Raw genomic sequence first — 12,218 nt, forward strand, 5'->3', positions numbered from 1 at the left:
GGGTCCACTTTACAGGCTGGGCGAGGTGGCTCACACCTGTAATCCCAGCACTTTGGGAGGCTGAGACAGGTGGATCACCTGAGGTCAGGAGTTCAAGACCAGCCTGGCCAACCATGGCCAAAATGGTGAAACCCCATCCCTACTAAAAATACAAAAAATTAACCCAGCATGGTGGCAGTCACTTGTAATCCCAGCTACTCAGGAGGCTGAGGCAGGAGAATTGCTTGAACCCAGGAGGCAGAGATTGCAGTGAGCTGAGATCATGTCATTGAACTCTAGCCTGGGTGACAGCAAGACTCCATCTCAAAAATAAAAAGGGTCCACTTTACATGTGAATGACATCCCAAGCCAGAGAGACCCCCATTTCACAGCCAGTGACAGCTGTAGGAATACACCATGAGTCCCTGAATATACTCCCTGAACACACCATCGCTCCCTGATGTAAATGCCATTATACATTACTTTGCCCTGTGCTCTCACCTTGCTGTTGGCATCCTCACTGGTCACTTATGCTGTCCACATGATATTTTCCTGACCTTAACTTTGTGCCTTTGTCTCCACTGCAAAACTCATACCCTTCCCTCCAACCCAAGTCTGTCTCCATCCTTCAGTCTCCTACTGAATCCCCCATTTTTCTTCTAGCTGTCAGAGCTTCTTCCTCTGCCCCTACACATCCCACTGATCAAGAGGCAGTAGAGTATAAAAATAAGAGCACAGGCTTTGAAGTCAGGTGTGGGTTCAAATTCTGGCTTCACCTCTTTAATTCTTGTGTCATCATATGGAAGTGATTTAGCTTAACTGGCCTCAATTTCCTCTTCCGGGCCGGGCGTGGTGGCTCATGCCTATAATCCCAGCACTTTGGGAGGCCGAGGCAGGTGGATCACCTGAGGTCAGGTGTTCAAGACCACCCTGCCCAATGTGCTGAAACCCTGGCTCTACTAAAAATACAAAAATTAGCCAGGTGTGGTGGCAGGCCCCTGTAATCCCAGCTACTTGGGAGGCTGAGGCAGGGGAATTGCTTAAACCCAGAAGGCGGAGGTTGCAGTGAGCCAAGATTGTGCCATTGCGCTCCAGCCTGGGTGACAGAGCAAGACTCCATCTCAAAAAAAAAAAAAAAAAATTTCCTCTTTTCAAAATTAGGACAATACCCATCTCATAGGCTCATTTGAAGAATTAAATAAGATAATGTATAAGCCCAGTGCTTGGCACACAGTAGGTATCCTCCATATTCTCCCTCAGGAGATTTCTGTGTGACCCAGGTCCTCAAGAGGTTGCTTGCTGACCTCTAGGTCAGCCCTCTTATCCAATCAAATATCATTCTCCACCCATGCCCATTCCTCTGTCTGTGCTACATATCCGATACTCAACCCCCAACTCCCACCACCTCTGCTTCCCAAACCCTCTTATCTTTAGTCAGTAACTACTCATGAGTGCTTACACACCAGATGACATGGAATTCACAGCCTAGTTGGAGAGGCAGGCACTGAACAAGTAACGACAAATATGGTGTAAGTTTTATAGGAGACAAAACATGTGACCTGGATCTGACCCAGAAACCTGAGACTGAGTCGCCCATTCCTTCTGTCTGCCTGTGTCCTCCCCTACCCTCTATTTTCTGAAGCTTCATCTCACCTTCGCTTTTTTTTTTTTTTTTTTTTTTTTGAGACAGAGTCTCGCTCTGTCACCCAGGCTGGAGTGCAGTGGTGCAATCTCGGCTCACTGCAACCTCCCCCTCCCGGGTTCAAGCGATTCTCCTGTCTCAGCCTCCTGGGTAGCTGGGACTATAGGCGCCCACCACCACGCTTGGCTAATTTTTGTATTTTTAGTAGAGATGGGGTTTCACCATATTGGCCAGGCTGGTCTTGAATTCCTGACATTGTGATCCACTCACCTCAGTCTCCTAGAGTGCTGGGATTACAGGCATGAGCCACCGCACCCAGCCTTTTTTTTTATTATTATTTTTTTTTGAGACATTCTCGCTCTGTTGCCCAGGCTGGAGTGCAGTGGTACAATCATGGCTCACTGCAGCTTCGACCTCCTGGGCTCAAGCAATACCCCCTCCTCAGCCTCCTGAGTAGCTGGGACCACAGGCACATGCCACCATATCTGGCTTTTTTTTGTTTTTTTTTTTGTAGAGATGGGGGGGGGGGTCTCACTATGTTGCTCAGGCTGGTCTCGAACCCTTGGGCTTAAGCAATCCTCTTCCTTGGCCTCCCAAAGTGCTAGGATTATAGGCATGAGCCAAATAGCCAGCTGCTCCTTCACTTTTTTTTTTTTTTAGACGGAATCTCTCTTGTCACCCAGGTGCAGTGCAGTGCAGTGGCGCGATCTTGACTCACTGCGACCTCTGCCTCCCGGGTTCAAGCGATTCTCCTGCCTCAGCCTCCCAAGTAGCTGGGACTACAGGCGCCCACCACCACACCTGGCTAATTTTTTTGTATTTTTAGTAGAGGCAGGGTTTCACTACGTTGGCCAGGCTGGTCTCAAACTCCTGACCTCATGATCCGCCTGCCTCGGCCTCCCAAAGTACTGGGATTACAGGTGTGAGCCACCGCACCCGGCCTGCACCTTCACTTTTTAAATCTTCCCCCATATTTATCTCCCAGGCCGCTTATTGCTTCTTTTACACAGGCAGTATATTTTGGCATTAGGAGAACAGGCTTTAACATTGGACAGATCTGGGTTTCAGTGCTGGCTCTGTCACTGACTGCATGGCCTTGTGCAAATTATTTTAATTTTCTGGGTTACAGTTCCTTATGCTGTATGTAAAAAGGGAGATAATGCCTAATTCATTGGGTTGCTCTGGGGATTAAATAAAGCACTTAGCAGCAAGTAGCACAAAATGTCCAATAAATGGTAACCCATAATGATGTTTTCTTGCTCCTATGATAGTTTTTTTCCTTCATTCCTTTCCATTACCTGGGCTTCCCTTACCTCCAACCAGACTCCCTCACCAACTCCTTCTATTTTTCTATTCTTCTTTCCTCTGTTCATCTGATCCCACAGAATGCCCCATCCCCTCTGCCTTGATCCCTGACCTTGGCCTCTTCCCCCAGGGCTTGTCAGTGCCAGGCTGGCTCCAGTATTGGCAGGTTGGCCCCCTACAGAGCCCATCTCTTCTGATCCTCTCTGTCTATTCTGTCTGCTCTCATAACATCACCCCATCATACCCATTCAGCCCCTCTTCCCTCTGTGGCGAATGCTATAACCAGCTCCTCTGGCTCAGAGGAACTCAATCCTGTTTGAAATGGCTGCATAGTAGATATTTCCAGGAGAGCTAAACGGCTTTCATCAAAGGCCATCTGATGTTTCTGCCTAGGTATGCCATACAAACTCTCCTTCCAAGACAGCTGCTTCTCCTCTGCATCCATATTCCCAGTCTGCCTCTCTGTTCCTCTAGTGCCCCAAACATTAAAGTCCTTTCATTCCTGCTAATCTCTTTCCCAGCCTCTCTTCCTCCAGCTTCTGATTCTTGAATGTGGGTAAGCTTCTCAGAGAAGGGAACTAGAACTTGAGGGGTTAAGGGTAAGAAGGGAGAGCAAGAAAGTACAAATTACATACACATCCCCTTTAGGAGCCAAAAAGGAACAAAGACATAAGACAACATCACTGATGCCTACCTTGGGGCCTGTATATGCCGATGTTAGTCTTCCCCTGAAAGGCAAGAGCCACACAACAGGAATTGACTGGGGCTTGGGACAAGCTATCGATCTAGATCAAGGACACTGTGGAGTTGGTATATGCTGGGGGTTGGGGTGGGTGTCTGGAATGGGAACAAGGACACATGGAACAGGCCTAGGGGCTGAAGCAGAGTGTCCTTCTCCCACCCCCACACTTCCACTCAAGCCCCCCAGCCCCCAATGCAGCTATAACTTGGGCTCTTTTCTGCCACAGTGGAGAGAAGCATCTGCCTGCCACATGACATTCAACAGACCTGATTCTCTCCAAAAGAGAAATCCCCCATATGGGAATCCAGCTGGATTCCTGTGAGGGAAGACCCTTGGAGAACGCAGCCTGGAGTTCTGGTAAAAAGCACTAGAAGAGGAGAGGACTCCTGTGGACTGCAGGCTGCTTCCTGGCAGAAGTTTCCTCTCTTACCCTCAATCTAAAGCCTTAGTTTCAATTCTGCCAGGCAAGGTGGGGAACTGTAAGTCTTCTCTTCTGGAGCCCACGATGGAGCTTGCCAGGGAGATAAGTTATTCTTCTGTTCTGGACATCCAAGGGTGACTTTAAGGAGGATGCCTGGAGGACATGGGGAGAAGGTGAGAAGGGTTATAAGCTGGCAGAAAGGGGAAGCCAAGCATCTGCAGCACTCAAGAGCAGGACGATGCCAGGATGGTGCCTTCTGAACGGACCTCAGTAGTCTTGTGGGGGTGATCTGGGAAGGTTAGGAGTTCTGTTGGAAAGGTAAAGCAGGATGTACAAGTCCTCTGCCCCCACCCCGGAAAGCCTCAGGGCAGCTGGAATGGCATTGAAGAGAGCAGGTGGCAATTTTGATGAGGAGCTGCTGACACGGCTGATCCTCTGGGCGCTGGGGCCGTGACATCAGGGTGAGAAGCTCTGTGTGGGAGCCCTAGGGAACGATAGTTGCCCGGATGTGGAGCGTTGCCAGGTATTCTTCCTAGTTTAGGCCAACGTGATCCAGCAAAGGCCAGGAGCTGGTAGAGGAGGAGCTGAGGCAGGGATGACACGTAGGGCAATAAGCAAGAGCTGGCTGTCTTGGGAGGTGAAGAGCAGGGGCCAGTACCCTTCATCAAGGAGATGGCTCTCCACCTAGACATGATTGGTGCCTGGTGTCTGCTCTATTCTTTCTTTGCACTTGGAAGGAAGGGAGATGACCCCCAAAGCTCTCCTGCCTGCTTCTGTGTGATATGTTTGATATTGGGTTGTTTAATTAGGAACCAACTAAATGTCAAACATATTCTTACAGCAGCAGGTGATTCAGCACCACACTCTTTCATACTTCAATCTCTGGGGCTCCTGTCTCTTTTACTGAACCTCTTCTCTCCAGGACCCCCCACAAAAGTCCAGTAGCTGCAACCTATGTGGATTTCAATCTTAACCTAAGAGGGCTGGTGTGGGAGTGGGACAGAGTTGGAATTTGAGGATAGAATCTATTTCTTGTCCCCTTATACTAGAAGGGACATATCTCTTTTCTTTATCTCTTCTTGTCCTCGTATTTTTCTCCCCCTTATTCACTTGCCCACCCCATCCCCCATTTTCCACTCCTTCCTCTCCCTGTTCCCTAACCCCTTTCCCTGGCTAATCTCCAGGGAAAGGAGACTTGGTTTCTCCTCTCTCTGTCGAGAGTCAGCTGATGGTCTATCTGCCTATCTACCTCTAGTGACTGGAAGCTCTCGATAGTGGACTCCAGCTCTGCTCTACCCACTGGCCTGGTGGGTGTCTCAGTTCCCCCATTGCTGGGGCTTAGCATTAACTCTCACTATCCTTGACATAAATGACTAACTAGAGCCATTTATATTTGTCCAATATATCTAGTCACCTTGAACAGTGCCCACCTCTCCCCTGGCATATTTTCAGGTGTATGGTGCCAGTGGACTGGTATCCTTGCCACCTGTTAGTAACAAGGCTCCCAATGGAAGAATAAACATGGTCTGGAACTAAACTGGAAAGAATAGAGCTGATAATGATGATTATGATGATGTGGTGAGCGGCAGCATTGGGGAGAATTAAGAAGGGAGAAGATAAAGGGAAGAGGAGAGAGCCACACAGACCGAGGTCCGTGTGGGTATAACAGTTCTATTTTAAGATTACTGTGGGAAAACAAAGGGCATGATCCTGTCTGGATTGTTCTGACCCTCCCCTGTTTCTCTCCCCACCCCACTTGAAGCTCTGGGATAGCCTTCAAGGATAGGGTTGGAGATTCCAACCCTACCCTCTTACTCTACTCTTGTGGCTCTTGGTGGGGAGGAAAAACGTCTCCCTGCCAATCGGAGACTCCCAAAATAGCACAGCAATTTGATCTTGGGATCTGGGAGATTTGTTAAGGATCATGAGTGACCTCCCCTCTTCCCTGTTGCCCAAGCTCCTTGAATACCAGGAATCAAAAGCTAAAACTCAACTAATGGAGTTTGACCAGCATTCAACACAGTCTGGGGGAGAGTGAAACGGGAAGCTGAAAGGCAACCAGGACCCTCTGGATGCAAACTGCCAACCTAGAATTGCCAAAGTACCCTTCTCTATTTCAATGTTCTTCCCTCCCCTCTTCCTCCTCTTTTAAAACATCCATAGAGCTGCCCAGAATGAGTGGAAAGTTTTAGGGTCAGGGAGAACCTCTTCCCTCCCCCACTTTCCATTGTCTAAAATCAGCCTCAGCTGCTGCTAGATTTTTTTTGCTGGTGATGTCAGTTCATCAAAGCGTCTCACCCTGTGTTCCCCCAGGAGAACAATGATGGGGTGGAGGGAGCTGGAAAGACCATATTAGGAACAAAAGGTGGAGCTATGAGCACAGATAAAGACTCAAGTCTGGGGACCTCCTGGTCACTCAGGCCGCAGCCCCTTCTTTCTTGCCCCAGTCTTCAGTTCTCCAGTGTTCACAGGTGAGCCTACCAACAGCCACTGCTCATGATGGAGGCCATCAAGAAAAAGATGCAGATGCTGAAGTTAGACAAGGAGAATGCTCTGGATCGGGCAGAGCAAGCTGAAGCTGAGCAGAAGCAGGCAGAAGAAAGAAGTAAACAGGTAGGCACTGGCATTGGTCTCTCTCATCTGCTAGTGAACAAGACTGTGAAATGGAAGGGAGTTTTCATAGGAAAGACAGTGACTACTGGTGTCACCTCCTTTTTGGGGGTGGGATGGACTCCCCAGCCTCACTGGAGGAGCAGAGGACATCTAACATATCTGTCTCAGACTGCCTTTGTGACCTTGGGAAAGTCAGTGGCCTCTTCTGAGCCACAGTATGTCTGCTGAATTTAAGTAGAAATGGACCATGTTTTGGAAGAACCCTTGACTTCTAGAGGAAAAGGTAAAAGTTCTAGAGGGAAAGAGCATCTCTTTTCACTCAAATAGCATCACGGGCATCTACACTTTAGATATTTATCATCCAAGGGTCTTGGATGAAAACCCAGGATGGCTTGGTCATCTTAGGATCAGAGATTATAGGGTCATAGGCCAAGCTACAGCATAACTCCTGAGGCAGTGGGCTGGAAGTGGCTGGGGAGAAAGTGTGTCTCACTAGGGATGGTAACATGGAGGTTACACTCAGGGCTCCAAGAGCCCAGGGTCCAACCCTGCATTGTTGTGTTTGTGTGTTTTTGTGTGTGACTCTCCGGGCTCCTATAGCTGGAGGATGAGCTGGCAGCCATGCAGAAGAAGCTGAAAGGGACAGAGGATGAGCTGGACAAGTATTCTGAAGCTTTGAAGGATGCCCAGGAGAAGCTGGAACTGGCAGAGAAGAAGGCTGCTGATGTGAGTTATTAGAGAGATGGAGGATGGGTTTAAGCTACACATATAGATCTTTATGTTAATATATGATGAAATTCCAAACACACTTGTGGGTTCATGGAACACAGACATATATACTCACATACATTTTTGCATATAAGCACATGCTGGTATATTCTCATAATGGCATGTATTTTCTTTCTTAAAGACATCTCCAACATGTTACAAGTTTTTTTTTTAAATACATGTGAAAGTCTCATTTATCTTCTATCACCAACCCAGGAATTTAATTATCTTTCCCAGAACCTGGACAAAGAGAGGGGACTCTAAGTTCAGAATGCTGTCACTTAACCTCCTCCCCCATGCCACATTCTTAGCTTTTATGTCCAAATCTTGGCATGTGGATATGTGTATTAATAGGGAACCTCTCATCTCTCAACTGCCCAACAAAACCAGCTCGGATTTCACAATGGGAAATGGAGGTCACACTGACCCTGGCCATATATGGGTTTATTTATCTTGGCCAATGCGGGCATTTGCCTTTATGCCATGGAGATGCCATATGAAGCATTGCTCCTAGGGCAGCAGAAAGATCCCTACAGTGACAGACTATAATAGAAACTAAGAAGGAATCTTAGGGGGTAAAAGTATCACCACTAGACTTCACTCTATGACCGTGAGTAATTACTCAGCTTGTCTAGGGCTGAATTTTCCCATTCTAAAATAAAATAAATTCTCTTTTCCATCTCGTATTATCCCATCATCACCTACTTTCCTTCATCTTCAACCTTGAAGTTTGCTGCAAAGATAAATGACAGAGTAGATTGAAAAGTTTTTTAGAAGAAAAGTACCATAGGAATCTTACCAACAACAACAAAAATGTCCCAGTATTGGTGGAAACAAGTTTCTCAGCGAACTGAGTTAATAGGAAAAAAGGAGCATGTAATATTTAAAACCATATTTGGGCTGGGCGCGGTGGCTCACGCCTGTAATCCCAGCACTTTGGGAGGCCGAGGCGGGTGGATCACCTGAGGTCTAGAGTTTGAGACCAGCCTGGCCAACATGGTGAAACCCTGTCTCTACTAAAAATACAAAAATTAGCCAGGTGTGGTGGCGGGTGCCTGTAATCCCAGCTACTCAGGAGGCTGAGGCAGGAGAATCGCTTGAACCCAGGAGGCGGAGGTTGCACAGAGCTGAGATTGTACCACTGCACTCTAACCTGGGCAACAGAGAGAGACTCCGTCTCAAAAAATAAATCAATAAAATAAAATCACATTTGGTTTTGGAAAATAGCTAGAGGGACAGTCAGAGTGAACCATTCATAAATGCTTTCGGATCCTCATATTTGGTCTCTCTGCCATCAGGTTTCTTTCCTTTTCTTTTCTTTTCTTTTTTTTTTTTTTTGAGACGGGGTTTCACTCTTGTTGCCCAGGCTGTAATGAAATGATACTATCTCGGCTCACTGCCACCTCCACCTCCCAGGTTGAAGCGATTCTCCTATCTCAGCCTCCTGAGTAACTGGGATTACAGGCACGTGCCACCACGCCCAGCTGGCTAATTTTCATATTTTTACTAGAGACGGGGTTTCATCATATTGGTCAGGCTTGTCTTGAACTCCTGACCTCAGGTGATCCGCCTGCCTCGGCCTCCCAAAGTGCTGGGATTACAGGCGTGAGCCACCCCACCCAGCCAGGTTTCTTTTTATTGTTGTTGTTGAGATGGAGTCTCGCTCTGTTGCCCAGGCTGGAGTGCAGTGGCACAATCTAGGCACACTGCAAGCTCTGCCTCCTGGATTCAAGCCATTCTCCTGCCTCAGCCTTCCAAGTAGCTGGGATTGCAGGTGCGTGCCACCATACCCAAATAATTTTTGTATTTTTTTTAATAAAGATGGGGTTTCGCCATGTTGGCCATGCTGGTCTCGAACTCCTAACCTCAAGTGATCCGCCTGCCTCAGTGTCCCAAAGTGCTGGGATTACAGGCGTGAGCCACTGCGCCCAGCCTAAGCCACTGGGCCTGGGCTTTTTTTTTTTTTTTTTGAGACAGAGTCTTGCTCTATCACCAAGGCTGGAGTGCAGTGGCAAGATCTTGACTCACTGCAACCTCCACCTCCCGGGTTCAGGTGATTCTCCTGCCTCAGTCTCCTGAGTAGCTGGGATTACAAGCACCCGCCACCATGCCCGGGTAATTTTTTGTAGTTTTAGTAGAGATAGTGTTTCACCATGTTGGCCAGGCTGGTCTCCAACTCCTGACCTCAAGTGATCCACCCACCTTGGCCTCTCAAAATGCTGGAATTACAGGTGTGAGCCACCATGCCTGGCCTCTGCCATTAGGTTTCTGATCTGTTTTGTTTTCTACCACTTTCAGTGGCCAAGGAAAGTGGTGAGAATTGAATATATTATGCCAGAGATTAGAAACACAAACTGGATAATATACATCATTTAAACTCATTTTTCCAAAAGTTAAGGCCAGCACAAGCTATATATATATATATATATATATTTTTTTTTTTTTTTTGAGACAGGGTCTTGCTCTGTCACCCAGGCTGGAGTGCACTGGTACGATCTTGGCTCACCGCAACCTCCACCTCCCAAGTTCATACCATTCTCCTGCCTCAGCCTCCCCAGTAGCTGGGACTACAGGTGCCCGCCACCGCGCCCAGCTAATTTTTTGTATTTTTAGTAGAGATGGGGTTTCACCATGTTAGCCAGGATGGTCTCGATCTCCTGACCTTGTGATCCACCTGCCTCGGCCTCCCAAAGTGCTGGGATTACAGGTGTGAGCCACCGCACCCGGCCAGGCCACCACAAACTATTAATTCTCCCTTCTTGTGCCCAGTGTGGTGGTTCAGACCTGTAATTCCAGCACTTTGCTTTGAGAGGCCAGGGTGGGAGAATCGCCTGAGGCTAGGAGTTCAAGACCAGCCTGGGGAACATAGTGAGGCCCTATCTTTACAAAAAATTTAAAAATTAGCCAGGTGTGGTGGCACGTGCCTGTAGTCCCGGGTACTTGGGAGGCTGAGATGGGAGGATTGCTTGAAGCCAGGAGTTCAAGCTTGCAGTGAGGTATGATAATGCTACTGCACTCCAGCCTAGGTGACAGAGCAAGACCCTGTCTCTATTTAAAATAATAAAAATTCTCCCTTCTCAGAAAACTCAACAAAACAAAACAAAACAAACAAACAAACAAAAAAACAACCCTACCAAATCTACAGGTTACCCCTGGGCTTTGGGCAAGTGGATGGCTGGCTGGAGTTGTATAGCCTAGGTTCCTGGTATATTTGGATGGATCTCTCTGTTTCTAACATATGGGCATGAAGATAGAAGTTTTCACAAACTAGCACAATGTCAGGTTAATAACAGTTTTGTGGGAAATTGGGTAACATCAGTCTGGGTCTGTTCTTAGGCTGCAACAGCTAGTATGTGGGCTTGAGAAGGTGTTTCCAGGAGTAAGAAAAAGAACAAGTCTAACCTGAGATCATGAGAAGGAGAATAACATAGAGGCTCTATGCAATACATCAAAATCATTAGGAATATAAAAGGATTTCCTGGGGATGAATTCTGTCTATCTTAATCTGTTTTACACATGTACAGACATACACATACACACACATAGCACCCCTCACCTAGATACGGTCTACTCAGTATATTCATTTGAAAGAAGTTTCTTCATATTTACATAGGAATCCACCAAAACCCATTTAAATATGTAAAGTGAGGATTAAAAATACTCATTCAACCCCTCTCCCCTTTGATAGCTTTCTCAAGTCAGAAAGTACCCTCAGAGATATGTATAAGAACAAGAAGATATGTATAAGAACAGGAGAGGAAGGTTGTGGCCAGGAGCAAGCAAGAAGAAAGGTTTCTTTCCTCAAAGCTAGAGTCAGCAAACTACCACCTGTGGGTTAAATCTTGCAACAGCCTGGTTTTGTAAATAAAGTTTTATCGGAACACAAGTCATGCTCATTCATGTACATACTGTCTACTGGCTTTCTTTTCTCTCTGGCCACAAGACCCTAAAAGTTCGATGACCCCTGCCTCAAAGGGTCAAAGAAGGACAGTGTTTATAGGAATTGGGAGAGGTGCTGCATAAGGAGCAACAAGGTTAAAAGCAGAAAGCAAAGGTAAGAGTCATCAGCAGCATAATATATGCATCTTTGGAGGGAGTATACTCTGTCCAATACAAAGGAAGTTAACAGCTCAGCTTCTGTCCTTGAGGTTAATAAATAAGTAAACAGAGCATATTATCTTGAAGTAGATATAAGGGGTAGAGAAGGAGGAGGGAGTCAATAACTACGTGTTTACACAAGCAGTTCTGGTTATCTGAGAAGCCTTTGTGAAAAGTGCAGGATTTACTAGGACTGCTTGAATAAAGAAAGGCCAAGGGTCTGGCAAGGCGAGTCCAAACTTTTGTTTTTTTCCTCCCTAAGTTTGTCTAACTTTGTTTTCTAAGTTGTGGTAAAATACACATACATAAAACTTACCATTTTAACCATTTTTAAATGTCTAATTCGTAGTAGCATATTCACATTGTTGTGCAACCACATCTAAGATCATTTTAATCCAAGATGAAATCGGATGCTGTTTAGGGAGAAACAAAGGGAAAGAGGAGTGCATTGTTAGGACATAGAGTCATAACACCTAGGGACAGGTGGCAGGAAGAATGGGGAGAGAAGGGACAACGATGGACATATACACCTGTTGATATATTGTATTGCTGGTTACTAGGAACACAATAGCCCTGGGCCCCTTGCTGTCTATCCGTTGTGCTTCTAAAGGCTATCATGAGTCAGCCCATCTGTTTCCCTGGATCAAGAG

The 12,218-nt window shown here is 46.8% G+C and overlaps 1 protein-coding gene across 2 annotated transcripts; it reads left to right on the top strand.

Annotated features, from left to right (window-relative positions):
* The first annotated feature begins 4,927 nt into the window (after positions 1–4,927).
* LOC134739187 (tropomyosin alpha-3 chain-like) lies at positions 4,928–11,372 on the top strand. 2 transcript variants are annotated; one of them, XM_063662267.1, is made up of 5 exons: positions 4,928–5,396; positions 5,542–5,739; positions 6,047–6,702; positions 7,303–7,428; positions 11,159–11,372. In XM_063662267.1, exons 3-5 carry the CDS (start codon positions 6,586–6,588, stop codon positions 11,195–11,197), a joined length of 282 nt encoding a protein of 93 aa, XP_063518337.1. In that variant the 5' UTR covers positions 4,928–5,396; positions 5,542–5,739; positions 6,047–6,585; the 3' UTR covers positions 11,198–11,372. The 2 variants fall into 2 exon arrangements, with proteins under 2 accessions (XP_063518337.1, XP_063518384.1); XM_063662314.1 differs by having other exon boundaries at positions 6,537–6,702.
* The last annotated feature ends 846 nt before the right edge of the window (positions 11,373–12,218 follow it).

This window comes from Pongo pygmaeus, chromosome 1 (assembly GCF_028885625.2).
Source record: "Pongo pygmaeus isolate AG05252 chromosome 1, NHGRI_mPonPyg2-v2.0_pri, whole genome shotgun sequence".
NCBI lineage: Eukaryota > Metazoa > Chordata > Mammalia > Primates > Hominidae > Pongo > Pongo pygmaeus.